Consider the following 16,770-nt stretch of genomic DNA (forward strand, 5'->3'; position numbering starts at 1 on the left):
ACAAAACAGATAGTACATATAGAATGTCATATTGCACATGATATATAAAACAAAAAAGACTTTTTACATAAATCATAATTTTAAATAAAAGAATTTTTTACATAAACCTGCATATAAATTTAAAAATTGATTCAATCTCTTCGTCAAGAAGTGATGAAAACGACGAAAAGATATCGCAAGATTGTTATTATTTTTGCCAATAAAATTTTGGATTCTTTCTAAGAAACTCATATTTCGTAAATTTAGATAGTCTTTACATTATTCAACTTAATTTCTCCGAAAGTATCAATCCTCGAAGTTCTCCGAGCTCCAAGGAAGAGCAATTTTCGATTGAATTGCACTCGGGTTAATCAGATTAATTACAATTGCGTACATCGGATATGCTAAGGAAGGGATAAACGTTCCGCGCGACTTGAGAAAGAAAGAAAAAAAAAGAAATACAGAATACGGAAGGGTAGAAAATAAAACGCACGCAAAATAGGTTAGTAATGCGAATGAATTTACTCACCTTTGAGGATTGCATCGCGAGATCTTCCCGCATCGCGATGTCACGTTAATCTCAGCTGCGTCTTCGCCTCGCAAATTTCCGCCATTTCAGCAATATCTCAACTTTCCAACGACTCTTCAACTACTTCCCAGAATGCATTACACCGAACCCGCTTTTGCACATTTCCATGCACTGCTGCAAACCTGATAAAAAAAGCATGAAAAGAAAATTCGAGAAAAGTGTAATTAACTGTTACTCATCGCACCAATATTATTATCAGTATAGGTTAATTGCCATGCGTAATTTACTTTTAACGAATCAGAATCATTGGTACGATTACGGATCAATCTTAAATTTTCTTTCTTTGTATTATTTTGTATTAATTTGTATTATTTACCGATATTCCGACACTCGAAACTCGTATACTGAAGTTCATATCGATTTGCAATATTAACGGACGTGAGCCGACGTTCGAGTCGCGAGAGAGTGAAGTTGCGTGCATACGACATATCGAACACCTTGAATATATATCCGCGCTTTAAGATCGAGAAACTCATCGCTTGCCAACTTTCCTCTTTTTTTCTTAAAAAGCAAATGAAATAAACCGATCGTATAACCTTCTCTCTCCTTATATTTTTGCGTTATATTTTCTGTTATAATTTTCTCCCCTATCTTAAAATATCGAAGTATCGGAAAAGAACAAATGATGAGGAAGAGCGCGCAGCGCTCCTCAATTCCGTAACACACAATTACACTTGAAGAAAAATCCAACTCGAGGTTGTAACAGGCAAATTCATCAATTCAGGAATTTAATAACTTACTAACTTTCGTAATAGTTACTTTATTCAATAACTTGCTAAATTTAATAACTTACTATTATCGTCCAAAAAGTCGACGTTAAAGCACTCAAATTCAAGCAAATGAAATTCTTTCGCAATTCTTCCTCCGACGTACCTGTCGTTCCTGCTTTTCACGGGATCGATGCCGTGATTTATCAATGCGAGTAATTGCTAATATCGCGGGAAACACGATTACTCGCGATGACACGTGCTAATTAAGTGCACTCTATGCATTCACTATATATATGCATTCTCGGTGAGGGAATTCGTGCGTTCGCGATATTTCGCAGCCGATCGGTTGTTCGTATCGATGGAGAAAAACGTGAATAATGCGGAGCGATTTTTGAATTTGCTTCCGCGCGGACGCGGCGCGACCACAGGACAAACATGGCGGCCTTTATTACGTTTCAATATTATCTGTTTGTCGACCGCATGTATTTACCACAATTGCGAATTGAATATTGGTAAAAATATCGGTTAATATTATGCGTCACGGTATAATGCAACACGATACAATGTAAATATAATGAAACGGCAATATGAGGCAATGTACGTTACGTACGTAAAGTCGAATATCATGCATGAATATTGCTATTAAAATTCAATCTTCTCGATAAAATATCTTTTAAACAAAAAGAGAAACGTGAATTGAAGCTACTTGAAGCGATTAGGTTAATTTTAATTTTCACATTGTTTAAAATTATATCGTAAATGATTTGTGTTGTTGACATTATTTAGATGCGACACTTGGAAGCATATATTTGCTTAAAAGATGATGAGAAACATCGTGAATAATTATACATATAATCTTTGAAATATTTGTCAAGAGATTTATATGTTTCATATACATATATATGATTAAAAACTTGATGAAAATCATGTTAATGTTTTATTCATATAGGGTCTACATGTTATTGTCTCCTTTTTGGTATAAATTCCTGGTGGGTGATATGGTCATCAATTTCTCCTTACGAGTAAATACAATCTTACAGAAGACTATTCTAAACGAAATTCTAAGGGTATAATCTCTCCCTTGTTGCTTAAATAAAGCATGCGTCATGGTTTCGATAGAATTTCCCGTTGAAGCAACGTTTAGAGAATATTAACTGAAATGTTCTCTTAGCTCGGACCTTTTCGCGATCAACAGAGGATGCAGCTATTGTGTGGCGCCTATATACCTTCAACGAGGTGGCGAGGGACTCGAGTATGAAGATGGAAGACTCACGTAGCTAGTGCCTCGTGTGTGCAGTTTTTAGATCTGAATTAATTGTAGACACTTTATTCGTTCTCCTCATGAATCTTTATATCACAAACGTACAGAAAACTTAGACATTGAATTACGCTCTGTAAATGCATCTCGCTCTTCGCACCACCCGCTTCTCATTTTCACCGTATGCCGAATCCGTATTCCTGCAGCGCGGCTTCGAGTGTCCCTCAGGAATAATCGACCCGTGCACATCGCAGTCACCTCCCCAGTTATTCGAGAATTATTCCACGAGGAGCCCTCGTGCACGCTCTCGCTCGCTTCAAAATTGCATTGCACGGGTTGAACGAGCCCCAGGGAAAGGAAATGGAATACCGTACCTCGCGAATAACTGGATGTATGTACTTGTGACTTTTGCTCCTGCGAGCCCGCATACGGTTTTTTGCTTTTTATGAATCAGAGCTACATTCAGGCATCGACATTCGTATCACAAACGGCATAGTTTCAGAATTGGCATTTCTCCGATACTTTTTTTTCTATCAAAACGAAGAATTCCCCATTTCATTTCGTTTCTTAACAAGAAATGAACAAGGGAAATTAATGTTTTTTTGTCAGTTATTTCGGCAAAACGATAATAAGAAAACAATAAAATGATAGTGAATGTAAATTATAGGAAGGTAATTAAAAATATCTCTTAAAGAAAAGAAGTTTTAACAAATTCATTGAATTAATGCTACTCGGAATTAATGTAATATTACTCTCTCTAGCGTAATGAATAAATCCTAGTTTCTAGTAAAATATAATATCGTAATTAAATAACATACATTGCTTTCCGTTGCGATAAACTTCGAGAACATTCTTTATGCAAACGTAAAAATATTCTTGAAGTTTATAACGGACTCCGTACATGGTTTCCCATAAAACACATTGTGCACGCCTCTTGCACAAATCATGATACTATATTTCTAATATTTAAATCCTCACGTTTTTAAACCCGTGAATACTCGTGTCTTCGTAGATGCTTTACAATTACTGTAATATCTGCAAAATACCACGTGTGCTTAATAGCCGTAAAGAACACCTACTTAACACCTCGAGAATCTCGTGTCATTTTCAATTATTACAAATACGAAGAGTTACAGCTTAAAAACTTCGTAAACGAAGATATAAAAAGGATCGAGTATCTTATTTATACCGTAAATTCCTTCATGATAAATAAGAACTGTTTGTCATAAACTTATTTATCATAAAGTAATATCAGAAGTGTGCATCTCGCGTCGCGCCGTGCACGCATACGTTCTCAACATATGTTACAGTTTTACGTTTTTTTACAGCCTCTCGACCGTGCTCGATTTTACGAGAGTCATTTTGCTAGTGGACGGGCCCTGGCGACGTCGTCACTTCTTCTTCATGATCATCGTTCGCCTGGTCACGCGGCCGCAAAACATTCCGACGATGAAAATGATCCCGATCATAGTGAACCCGACGATCATGAAATAACGGCGCGCTGGAGAGCGATTCACCGACGAGTACAATTCCTCGATTGTGTTTGGCGCGATTAACTGTAACACGAAGAGCACAATGCACACAGAGTTATTCCAGAGTACTTAATCAAATAAAAAAAGAAACAAAATAAACGGCAACTAGATCGTAAAGATCGTCCACCAACCTTGGCAGCATTTCTAAACATTTCCATTCTCGTGGTCAGCATTTTAAAGCAATCCGGTTGCAAGGACTTGTTAGTATCTTCTAACGCATTTTGCAAACACATTATATCTGTAATACACAAAATAAAATTGTCTAAATTAATAATGATTATTACTTAACATTCATATAAATGAAATTAGAAAAGTCTAACAAAATAATAATCAAATTAGCAAACTCTGAATTTAAAAGGACTTTGTTCAGTTTTGACCAAGTTACTTTGTAGGATTTATTTGATCCATCGTTATAGACTAATGCAATATTGCGTACGTCTTCCCGCGCCTTGGGGTACAGCACTGCAATACTTGCTGACATCCACGGCACAAGCTTTCTGAAGCAAAGGGTCCACATTGATGTCTGCCTTCGTCTGCTCTATCAGATCAGCGACTTCCAAACGACACTCTTCTTTCATGTCCCGATTCCCGGCATTGAACTTGCTCTTGAGACACTCCTCGACAGTACCGGGTTCATTGTCATCTGACCGGCAAATGGTTTCAATCTAAAACGGAAATATATCTTGTCATTTGATTGAATACGGTATGACTGAACTATAGTCATGCCAATGATGAAAACTCGGTTTTAAATATTTATTAATATTTAAATATGTATTAAGAACACTATAGAGGTAACCCAGGCTTCCTAGTATACGCGATTGCCGAAACTGTTGGTATTGCGAGAGTTAAATATGAAATTGTTAGGTTTTAACGTTGACTAAACCTTTAAAATGTTTAGAGTGAGTTCGGTCACTCCTTACCTCGTGTGCACACATTGTCGCCAATAATGGATTTAAATGATAATTCAGAGCAGCTTCTCTGAGAATGTTAGCCATTTGGTGCTCACACTTTGTCGTCAATTTAGATTCCCGAAATCTTATTTTCAAACACCTGATGACTTTCCCTTCAAGTTCTTTGTCGGTACGTTCATGTACCAAAATCTAAAAAACAACGTGTGTTCGTTAGTCAATCAACCAGAAATTTTTTATATAAATGTTTTAATAAAATATTTTTGTTATATCTGTATTTTTTAATATTTTTGTTATAAACTTACTTCCTTGCAGTGCCTGATGATGTCATTGCCACATGAACTTTGCAACGCGTTGTTGAATCTGTAGTCTGTATTCTGCTCGATCATTCTTTGGATCACCATGTTCTTGCATTTCTCATCGAACGTGAGCTCGTCTTTGTACCTCTTAAGGCAGTCCAAAGCTTGCGATTTGCTTACGTCGTGACAATACTGCCTGATCATGACTCGACAGGTGCTCAGTAGAGGAACGTCACTAGAGCTATCTTGAAACTCTTGTTTTCTCACGATGAACACTTCTCTGTGACACATATCCGACAGCTTAGATTTGTGCAACGCCAGGCACTCTAATACCTGTGACAACATGTATAGATTTCCCTAAGATTTATCGTAACGTTATAATTCCTTTAAGCTAATTATTCGGTCAAGATAAACGGCAATGTATAAAAAAAGAATCTAAACGTTAATACATTTTAATGCAGTAAAACAATAATAACAAATCAATTTTAGCTATAATATCACCTGTGAATTGCCCGGTTCTACATTGAAGCAAAGTTGTTTGATGTCTGCCGTGCAAGCGGTTTGCAAAACGGGATCGAAGTGGATGTTCTCTCGTTGCTGATAAAGCTGCGCTCGCAGTTGCTGTCTGCACTCCCTCAGCACACGATGCTGGGAGTCCTTCATTATGTCTTCCTGCACGATCGAACTTAAGCATTGTATCACGTCGGCTTTCGTTTTCGACCTAATAAATTACGTACAGTTGAAACATTTATTTCTAAGTTCGAAGATATAATATAATATCCGAATTCTCTAGCACATGTACAACAAACAATTACTTGGGACACCATCTCTTCACGTAAGGCCTGCATGCCTCCTTAAACTTGTACGTGAAATGATAATTCTTCAAAGAGATCAGTTGGAAGTGTTCCACAGCTGCCTTACACTTGTAATCGGTTCGTGAATCCAGTTCGTTCTTGTGTTCGATGAGACATTCCATCATATCTCCCCTGTCCTTTCCATTTTTTAGTACTTCCTAAAATACGGAAGCATCTTTAATAATAGAAAAATGAAGCAAGTAGAATTACTTTGCATACCTCGCAATAAAGTTCCATAATGTGTTGACATGAGGAGGAGATAATGGGATTCAGCTCGACGCGCTCCGCTTGCTCCTCAGTGAAGTTTCCGACAGCAAGCTTGCACTTTTTGTTCAAGCTGTAATCAACCATTTGATTAAAAGTTTCAGATTTTTTTTATTTAATGGATGATTCCAAGCCATTTCCGTCTTCCAAAAGTAAAACTTTTTCAAAAACTATTTTATTATTATAATTAAAGCGTAAGAATGTTCGCAAGTAACATTTTAATAATTATTTATGTGTAGTTTTCATTGGATAAAAGTTAATAGATAAAAATTATTAAGGTTATTAGATAAAAATGAGAATAAAGTCAGTACTTGTCCAAATTATCTTGCAAGCAGAGGATCTCTTCTCCCTTCGCAGTTTTATCGTAACAAAGTGATGCCAGTTCATTGAAGCACACTTCTTCTATTTCAGGTTGTAAGTCGACATTTACAGCACGCTGTCTCATGACTCTCCTAATCTCTTCCAGGCAATCCATTTTCAACTAGTTGGAACACACACAGAGGAAACACAATTAGAAGCAATATTTTTCGGATAATAATAACGACAAACCACTGAAGTGAGCATGCACTTACTGTCATATTCTTCTGATACGCGTGCCGATATAAACACGGCAGCACTAGGGGTCCTGTTTCGGGATCCATCTGTTTGCCATCATTGGCCCATGCAGTTCTCCCATGACACAACCGTACGGCGTCAAATTTACACGCTTTATACAGTTGCGGATCAAGTTTGAAGTCCCTGGCGATAAAGTACTGTATTTGCACCAGGGCTGTCTCACAGGCCTCCGTCATCCTCTCCGTTCCTAGCTGCTCCATCAAGCAGGATATCACTCTGGCATCTCCACCGTGTACCTGAATTAGATATATATATTTAATAGAAAATGTCTCTCAATAAATATGAATGGAAATTTGTATTTATACATGCACTAAGATGACGTCAGGATCACTTACGTCTCTGCAAGCTAAATTAACTACAGGTTGGCACTGTTCTCTTAGGACCGGATCAATCCTCCAATCTTCGCCGACATCGGCCTCCAAAATTAACTCCTCCAGCTAAAATTACGCGATATAATTACAAGATGTTCAACTAACAAATTATGATACATTTTGTGCGTGTAACAATGTTTTTTAGCATATTAGAAATCCTCTCAGTCTTGTGAGTAAGCGTATTGGTATTAATTCTGAAAATTTTGAATTGTAGGATCCTCAGTTTTTCCTGAATGAATCGCTCACCGCTCTTTGGCACTTCGACGAAACCCTCGACTTCTTCTTCCTCGTTCTCGTATGCTCCATCAGACAGTGTATCGTAACACCGCCGATTTCGAGACTGTTGCAAAAAGTCGTAATGTCATTGGCACAGCCATCCACGATCTCTGGCGACAGTCTGTAATCTTCCATCAGTAGCTTTCTGTGGTCGAACATCTCCGCTTGGCAATTACCATCGATCTTGCTACCGTTCTTCACGGCAGACTCCAAGCACAGCAAGATCTGCGCCAGTTTTATCTCCTTATCTTCAGACACGGATCGTCTGCAGTGATTATTTCTAATGTCCTCTTTACACGCCTTGACTAGGCCCTTACTAATCTTGTAGTCGGAAGCAATGAGCTTCTCTCTTCTTGTCAATTGTTCCTGGCACTGTGCGGTCATCGATCTACAATAGAAAAATACGTCTGATTGTGAGACATTTGTTGGAGATGAAATTAAAACGTGGATTACTAAATATTTCGGCAGCAAAAATTTTTCGACTAAACTTTAGTTCTAAAAAAAACTGAAAAGACTTCGAGCTTCTACGTGTTTAGATTGACTGAAAGAAATATTTTTTTCCTTTGACGTTTGCACACGTACCTGTCGGTTTTATGTTGCATCAAACACTTATAGACCTGGCCACTACCTGGTCGAATGTTAGGGCAGAATTTAATGTGATCATTAGTGCACGCCATGAATAACTGACGATCCAGTCTGACATTCTCAGCCTGAATCTCAGACATGTGGAGAATGTGTCTCCTGCACTCGTGCTGCAGCTGCTCGACATGCTCCTGCAGGCAGGCCAGTATCTGACCCTGCGATATGTCTCTGTACGGCTGCAGGCTGTCGCACTTGAACTTCTTGATGTCATTCGCGCAATCCGTCTTAAAGGGAGTCAAGATTCTAAAGTCACTGAAGGCGATCCACTCCAATCTCTGAATATAGGTGATGCAGTCAGGATCTCTGACCATCTCTCGCTTATCGATCAGGCAAGACAGATACGCTCCATGAAGTGTGCCAGAACTAGAGCACTGCAGGTTGTCCAGCTGATTGCCGCATGCTTTCCTAGCAAGTCTCTCTATATTTTGATTAGCTGTAATATTTTGTATGTAGACCCAAATTGCTTCCTGACACTTTTGATCGATTCCAGATATCTCGTTGGGCTGCAAAGTTCACGATTCACAATTATAACACGCGTCTCCTCAACGCTCCCGCTTTTCCACTTGAACTTACGTACCTTGAAGGTCTGGATACACTCGAGAAGCATAAGCTCATCGTTATTCTTGTTTATGTCTCCACAGAGGCGATTTAACTTATCACGGCACTTGCCATTTATAATCTTTGGCGAATTATCATCATCGAATTCCTTCCTGGCATCCAGTACGGATCTCTCGATCCTTCTGGCTGCAACTCTGGAGGAGAAGAGCCAGCTGATTCGGGAAGGCTCGTCGGCCTGCTCAGCGATCTCATCTCCGAAATAAGTTGATGTCGTGCAATGGAGTGTCAATAGAATAATGAGTCCGGAGAGTATTCCGCTTGTATGTCCCATCCTTACCAATCAGACTTTACTCTTTTGCAAAATCATTACAACAGTGTCCTATAAGAAGCGCATAATTTTATCGGGCGCTGATTAACTGAAATCATTTAACGTTATTTCATTCAGAATTGTTTAATGGTGCATGAATAAATTAGAATACCGTGTAATTCAAAGAAAAGGGAGAAGCACGATCTTGCCAATTCTTCGGCGGCCACAACCAGCAGCTTATTACACCTTTTTTTTGCTTGTTGATCATTTACTGTATGACGTGAACGTCATAAACGCACAAGCACATCGGGCTATCAGTAATACAAGTATATAAAAACGGTTGATGCGGAATGATGAGCAATGCACAGTGAAGACACTGCAGACACTGTGTGCGTGATTTTTCCAACCCCATCTTATGAACCGCGCGTGCACTTAAGCGTTACCGACATCTGGTCGGTATAGTAGGTTTCTCTCAAATCACAAGTATACCTGTTAGATACTAATTACAATTTCCCACTCTGCAATATTTTGATGCGAAAACACGAATGCGAAAAGGAAAATCGTCGCTGTTATATCAGCTTTGGCAATTTCTTTGTGGCGCTATTTGAATCTGTATCTCCTTCAAGAAACCTCGGAAGCATCAATGCATTGGCCTTGACGACATTACCGATTGCGAATTTCGCGGTTAATCAGAACGATCAAGCTTGTCGCTTGTCACGTCAGTCTGCCGGCAAGCCTCGTGTTTGTTGCATCTGATAATGGCTTTAATGCCAAGAGAATCCGGCAAATTAGTTGCCAGCTTAGCCAAGGATGTATTTATCGAGAAGGAAGGCATAAAGAACCTGGCGCTGGCGGTCCTTGACGGCTTCAAGACTCGCAAGATTCGCCCAGGTAATTTCTCGCAGGTTAAGTTCCACCCGAAGCGCGACGATCCCAGGGCGGCCGATTGGATATTCGTGCTGGACACGTTGAATTTTTCCTTCTGGACGGAGACGGGCGCCAAGAAGTGGAGGGTTAACGGAGAAACCGGGTACTTCGCATTCTGCGCCGCTATCAAGAGAGCCATCGATGAAGGCAAGCCGATGTGGGATCCCAAGTATTACTCGCAGATTACGCAGCAGGACGCCGAAGTGATCTTTCGCGGTGACGACGACACCGGCATCCCCCTCATGCAAGACAGGCTGACAAATTTGCACGAGGCTGGCAAGGTTCTATTGAACAAGTACCAGGGCACGTTCGTACGACTCGTCGAGTCATGCGGAGGCTCAGCGGACAAGCTGCTCAAGCTGATCGTCAGTGAATTCGCGTCGTATCGAGACGAGGCTGATTATGAAGACGCCAATTGCAAGTACAGAATCAGTATCTACAAACGAGCCCAGATACTGATAGGCGACATATGGGCCTGCTTCGAGGGGCGTGGACTGGGTAAATTCCAGGATATAGACTGCATTACGATGTTCGCGGACTACCGTATCCCTCAGGTTCTCGTACACTTCGGCGCTATGCGCTACAGCAACCTGCTCATGAACAAACTCAAGTCTGATGAGCCACTGAAGCAGGGGAGCAGAGAGGAAGTAGAGCTACGTGCGTGCTCCATCGAGGCAGTCGAGCAGGTGTGCGACGAGGTGTGGAGACTTATTCAAGCCGATTCAGGGATGGGCCTGGATCCAACGGCGGTCAACGCCATCGCGATTGATCATTTTCTGTGGGACTATCGACGAGAGCACGCTGAAGAATTGGAGCACATACCATTCCACAAAACTAGGACAATATACTATTAGAACGTAATGTTGTAAATGTCACTAAGCGTGGAGAAATGTAAAATTAAATTCCTATATATTGAATACAAAGATGTAACATGATCATGTCAAGAATGACGTCACAATTTGTATTTGCTGAAATTGATTTCAGAATTAAAAATTCAAATTACTGTTACATTTTATTATTATTTTATTACATTTCATGTACAGAAAAGCAGAATAAAATAAAGTAAGCTGCAGAATGTAGAGAAATTTTTTCAAGACATGAGTCAGAACGCCTTATCACAGATATAAAAAAAATATTTATCACTTAGATAATGCTTGTGATAAGATAGGAAAGTTACATAAATGTCTGACATGTATGACAGTAGCATAAACTGATGTAATATTCTCATATATACATTACATTGGATCAGAAAATTGTAGATTTCCTGCTGTAAAAATCAATGAAGTTACTTGTGGTCAAAACAATTATACAACTAAACAATTATACAACTAAAATAATTTATTTACATTTGACGATTGTGATTTTTATTTTTTACATAATACATTAAAATTTTAAATTAAGTTGCTATTTATATGTCACGATTAATTAAACATTGATGCTTATTATAAATTTATGATTCAATTATTAAATGAACGAAATCAGAATGAAATAATCGAATCAAGAGATAAAAGTTATTACTATCTTAACAATAGTTAATAATCTATTTAGATTATATAATTTTTTTTATTAAGACAAAATGGCAGAAAAGCATATATTATGATTACATGATTTGATATGATTTTTTCTCTTGCATTAATTATTTATGCAAACTCATATTATACCGAGAAAGAGAGAATTAATACATCTCAATAATATATATTTGAGAAAATAAAATTAGCAAAAAAAGTATATTTATACAAATTATATATTTCAAAATTACTCACGTCATCGCAGATTGTATCTTACAATGGTTTGTACAATACCATTAGATATAAGAACAAGATATCTAGATACAAGGTTGATGGAATGAAATTATAGATGAATTAGATGTAAGTTACTACTTAAAAAAATGATTTAATCCATAATATATCATGTACATTGATCAGAATTGTCTCAAATATCATCCATCATCTCGTACATACTGATTTTGTAATTTTTAAGTCAAGCAGAATTATGTTCGATTTTGTTCTTTTAACTCTAAACTTACATGTAGATAAAATTAAACCTGAAACACAAACGGACGTAATTTTGCAAAGTATCCTATTTGTCGTGTATTCTACAATTTAACACGTGTTATGCAATAGTTGAGCTTACCTGCATAATGATTGTGGTAATGACGAGATTATAGGACCGTATCCTTGCGAATTATCGTACAACTCGAACAGTGGCGCGGCGACTAATTTGTAGTTCTTCGGTACAGCAAAGAGAGCTAAATACAAAGCACAAGTTCAGTTAAATACAGTGCACACGTACGACAAAAACTTATTTCACGTGTATCGACACGCTTCCCCGAGCAAACTCGTCGTCATACCTTTTTCTTGCAACTGGACGAGGAATAATCTCTTGTGCTCCTTTGGTTTCGTAATGTGTGGTGGCACATACGGATACTGGGGTGGCTCAAAGTTCGGCCGCCACCAATTTCCAATAGTATCTTCTATAACCCATTCCTGTTTCACTCCATCCTGCCGCCCAAATGTCTAGAAATCAATTCCGTTTGTCTCACACTGTGCCGCATTAACGTTTCAAGAGAAAGTGAAAGATAGAGGAACTAATAAAATACATTCTTCTTCACAGTCAGTCCACTAAGAACATGGTTGCGCACATTTACATTTCGAGACATGAGAATAAAACACTTATAGCGGATACTTAATCGGATCTAACAATTTTTTTTCTCCATTCAGCTTTATCGATAATGAATTATATATATAACAGAATATACAATTGAAACTGGAAGTTAAACATGAAGTAGTTTGTTGAGAGTACGTGTACATTTTCTGAAGTGCTTATTGTGTCTAAATGGCCCGTTCATATGTGGACACCTGGTCGAAAACGAAGCGACTGTTGCGCGTATATTAACAATCTTCATCAAAACTATTACAGTCATTACCGATTTTTCATGTTTATTAATCGGTTCATTCACAATCGTGAATGAATTCACATAGATCTACATACTATGCCAATCGAATATCTTCCCTTATAACGAGAGATTTTTAATCCTGATTCTCGGTATAATCAGTTCTGCGAGCTTACAAATTTCAAGAAAAGTGTATCCGCGATATTTAAGTACAATCTTCTTTGGCTAATTATTTTACATTCTTCGTGTGCTGTCTCTTCCGTTTTTTTTCTGTGCTAAAATACAGGCAACGAGATTAAGAACAATGTTCTTAGCCAACCAGATACAATAAAATATCAACTGATATTTTTCACATATTATGAACATCGAAGTGTCCGGGCATGCAGCACGCTCTAAATGTACAAAATATTATTATAAGCATAAAAGAGCGAGCCCCTACATGGAGCTACAGGCCCGGTTACATAAGTTCTACAAACATCTCAGGGTTTTATACAATAATGATGATGTTTATAAAGACAAGGTTACAATCTAACGGTATCAAAGTGCCACTCCTAGCCAGCCTGTAAGGCAGCATAAGGCGTCGTGCTAACTGTTACCTCTGTAAGGAGCCGTTTTAGGCCCTCTACCTCATCTTCTCCTGTATTGAGTTCTCCGCCAGGTCTGGAACAAAAAAGATACGCGTAAAATTCAGAAGTTGTGCAAATGTTTCATAAAAATATATATATTTTTACGAAAAACTATATATTTCGATGAATATTTACTACTTTTATTTCTTACATCTCAATCTATCTCAATATTTTTGGAACTTACAATTTAAAAAATGTTGTGCCGAGTTGTAGAAGGAGAACGTGTGGTAATCCGTGCTCGTGTACCAGTAACACCCCCTCTACGCTTCTCCGCATGCCGATTTTATCGAATTCATCTCTCATGCGCTGAAACCTTGCTGGTACCGATGGATCTTTCTCGAACAGTGGCTCTTTTGTCCCAAATGTATAGTTTGTCAAAGGATATCTATGATAAATGTTGTATTGTTTTGTTAGGCTCTTGTGTGATTAATATAATCCATCAGTAACTAAATATCCAGTATCTTCAAATACAGCTTGAGATGCGGTATTACAATGTTTAACTATACAAACTATAGATGTATCCGCAATGTAATAAACTAAATCAATTTTGTAATCAGTTCTCTAGTAGCAACTCTGAATTTTAGCAACATTTATATCCTTGTAATTCACATCACAAATACAGAACATAGTTATTTAAATTATTTTGTTCACAAAGAGCCTTTACTATTATTTGCATATTCTTGTTATATATAATATACAATGTCAAATAAATATGTATACATTAAAAGAAATTTTTTTTAATACAATTCATTAAATTCAGAAAGCTTATTAGGTAAAATAAAGTTTAAAATCCTCACATTCTACATTCTCTTTTTTCAATATATTTAATAGATTAAACGTATTCAAGTCTTTACTATTATGTAAGTATATACTTTTGTTATATGTATATAATATACAATATCAAATAAATATATACATACACCAAATGTAAGAATTTTTAAAATGAAATCCAGAAAACTTATTGGTTAAAATAAAAATTTAAAGTCTTCACGTTCTACTTCTTTTTTAAATATATTTAGTAGATTATACATATTCAAGTCTTTAATTTAAGTTATTCTCTAATTTAAGTTTTATGTTGCAATTGAAAATTATTACAAACATAGAGAACAAAATATTAATACATTGCACCGTAATATACATCTAATGTTACATTTCGTACAAATAATTGTGGCTTTATTTGCCACAAAATTATATGTCGATTCTATTAAATTTTTACATACACACATATAAAACACTTGTATACATTGTCGCTTAAAATTTATATCTGTATTAAGCACTTTATAAAATAAAACCAGCTTGAAACAGATATATATGTATATGTAATTTGCTATGTCTGATATTACAACCACATTTTTACAAGTATTCAGAAAGTATTCAATGAGTATTATGTTATTCTATTATACTCTTAGATTTCTACATTCTTTGTCATGCTTGTCTCATGATTATGTTTTTACAGTTACTTCAATTTGCTTTTGTACTATTTCTATTTATTATTTTTTCAAATATATCTTCAATAATTGATCTCATATAATTGATTATATAAAGATTGTGTAATCATTTTACACATAAAATTTATCTTTTTTAAGCAAGATAATATAAAAAGACTCATCTCATAATTGCAAAGCACATTAAATCAGAAGTTAACTATTAAATATTAGATAAATGTATATATAAGTTTATATTTTACTGCAATATATATATTGATATATGTATCAATATATTTAAAAATTTAATCAAGACACATAACTTAAGATATTGCATATATGAAGCATCATATGAATGTACATTTAATCAACAGGAGTCATTATGGGACCTTATTGTGTTGTACATAAATATCATACAGTCGTGTTCACATTTAGGAAGTCTAATTGCCTTCTCATAACAAATTATAATCGTCATAGTCGCAATGCGTGTGTGTGTGTGTGTGTATATGTATATACACAGTACATACTATCTTAAAATGAAATATACAGCGAAGTGTGTATACACGTAACTACCTCATACAAGGTAGTGCATACACATACATATAATACATACAGATCTAGTATATTTTATATAAAATGCAACAATGAAAAGTATCACGAGTAAACAATAAAATCTCCCTTTTGACATTTGAGCATTACCGACCATACAAACTTAGATAAAATAATATAATACAATCTTAGCAATTTCGTGATGTAGGGCAAAAATTTCAGGACTCAGTACAGCCATTAATAATATACAATTAAAATAAAAAGACGATACGATGGAAACTTTGTCCATCGTCGCACGCATATACTGTGAATCAGCATTCAATTCATGTTGTTAATGCAAAAGATAGTTTGCGGGCAATAGCTACACTTATGTAACTTAATTTACACAGCATACACAGTGTCTAGAAAAAAAAAAGAAAGGTTCTCACTGTACGTGAATCAAGTGTCGATACATCTCGAGTGTACTGCTTATGCAAAGTAAGGCAGACTCACTGTGTCGTTAACCTAAGTTCGAGAATTTTAAGCAAGTAGTATTAATTATCACGACACGTGTATATTGAATACACTCATTGTGATATAGTATCAATCGCGTATAATATAGTAGATTCTCATTGATTGACAAGCATTCGCACAACGAACGAACACAGTGCACACGCTCGCACACGTGAGGGAACGGTGCGTCGCGATTGCTTAAAATTTCGAAACTCCGTGCTTAAAAGAAAGGATGAACGGCCGCCGTCATGTTCATTTACCATGTAAGATGCAACGAAAGGACTTTAGAAGGATATGTAACTTTAATTGATAGCGTCTGTCAGCCGGCCATAGTCGTTCTACAGAGGCAGTCAGAACACATTAAATTATCTAGGAAAATTGCGTGAATTAAATCGCGCTTCTGATTCTCAACTTACAAATTGACTGTCCTGTTGATGGTCACCGATTGATTTTGCACGACTTTCCCTTCGAAGGAACTGTTACTCGCCCGCCGGGGCCAGCCACTGCCCTTAACTTGGTTCGTCGCCATCGCCATTTCCGTAATCTTCTACAGTGCAAAGGGACGCACCGTCTACCGTCTACCGCGCGCAAATAATCTACGCAAACCACGAAACGTAGTGCGGTTGGCCCGTTAATTCCATAGACTTTTATACGCTAGACCGCGTACTGCCGCTTGCGCAGGCATATTTGCGGCGTT

General features: G+C 37.0%; 3 protein-coding genes across 3 annotated transcripts; 1 reads left to right on the forward strand and 2 right to left on the reverse strand.

Moving 5' to 3' along the window:
- Positions 1–2,202: 2,202 nt before the first annotated feature.
- LOC105275166 (Golgi apparatus protein 1) lies at positions 2,203–9,563 on the reverse strand. The gene is made up of 15 exons (XM_011331831.3): positions 9,335–9,563; positions 8,875–9,234; positions 8,238–8,800; positions 7,626–8,043; positions 7,344–7,445; positions 6,966–7,244; positions 6,705–6,874; positions 6,349–6,466; positions 6,091–6,287; positions 5,777–5,996; positions 5,282–5,608; positions 4,989–5,168; positions 4,505–4,733; positions 4,200–4,306; positions 2,203–4,092 (listed from the first exon to the last, which is right to left on the reverse strand). Exons 2-15 carry the CDS (start codon positions 9,184–9,186, stop codon positions 3,928–3,930), a joined length of 3,387 nt encoding a protein of 1,128 aa, XP_011330133.1. The 5' UTR covers positions 9,187–9,234; positions 9,335–9,563; the 3' UTR covers positions 2,203–3,927.
- A 267-nt stretch (positions 9,564–9,830) lies between these two features.
- Positions 9,831–11,097, forward strand: LOC105275167 (queuosine salvage protein). Its single transcript, XM_011331832.3, has one exon. The coding sequence runs from the start codon at positions 9,921–9,923 to the stop codon at positions 10,941–10,943; it is 1,023 nt and encodes a 340-aa protein (XP_011330134.2). The 5' UTR covers positions 9,831–9,920; the 3' UTR covers positions 10,944–11,097.
- A 718-nt stretch (positions 11,098–11,815) lies between these two features.
- LOC105275169 (cleavage and polyadenylation specificity factor subunit 5) lies at positions 11,816–16,680 on the reverse strand. Its single transcript, XM_011331833.3, has 6 exons — positions 16,490–16,680; positions 13,793–13,993; positions 13,579–13,642; positions 12,440–12,605; positions 12,223–12,337; positions 11,816–12,133 (listed from the first exon to the last, which is right to left on the reverse strand). The coding sequence occupies exons 1-6, from the start codon at positions 16,606–16,608 to the stop codon at positions 12,112–12,114; spliced, it is 687 nt and encodes a 228-aa protein (XP_011330135.1). The 5' UTR covers positions 16,609–16,680; the 3' UTR covers positions 11,816–12,111.
- Positions 16,681–16,770: the final 90 nt, after the last annotated feature.

Source organism: Ooceraea biroi, chromosome 5, assembly GCF_003672135.1.
Source record: "Ooceraea biroi isolate clonal line C1 chromosome 5, Obir_v5.4, whole genome shotgun sequence".
NCBI classification, from domain to species: domain Eukaryota; kingdom Metazoa; phylum Arthropoda; class Insecta; order Hymenoptera; family Formicidae; genus Ooceraea; species Ooceraea biroi.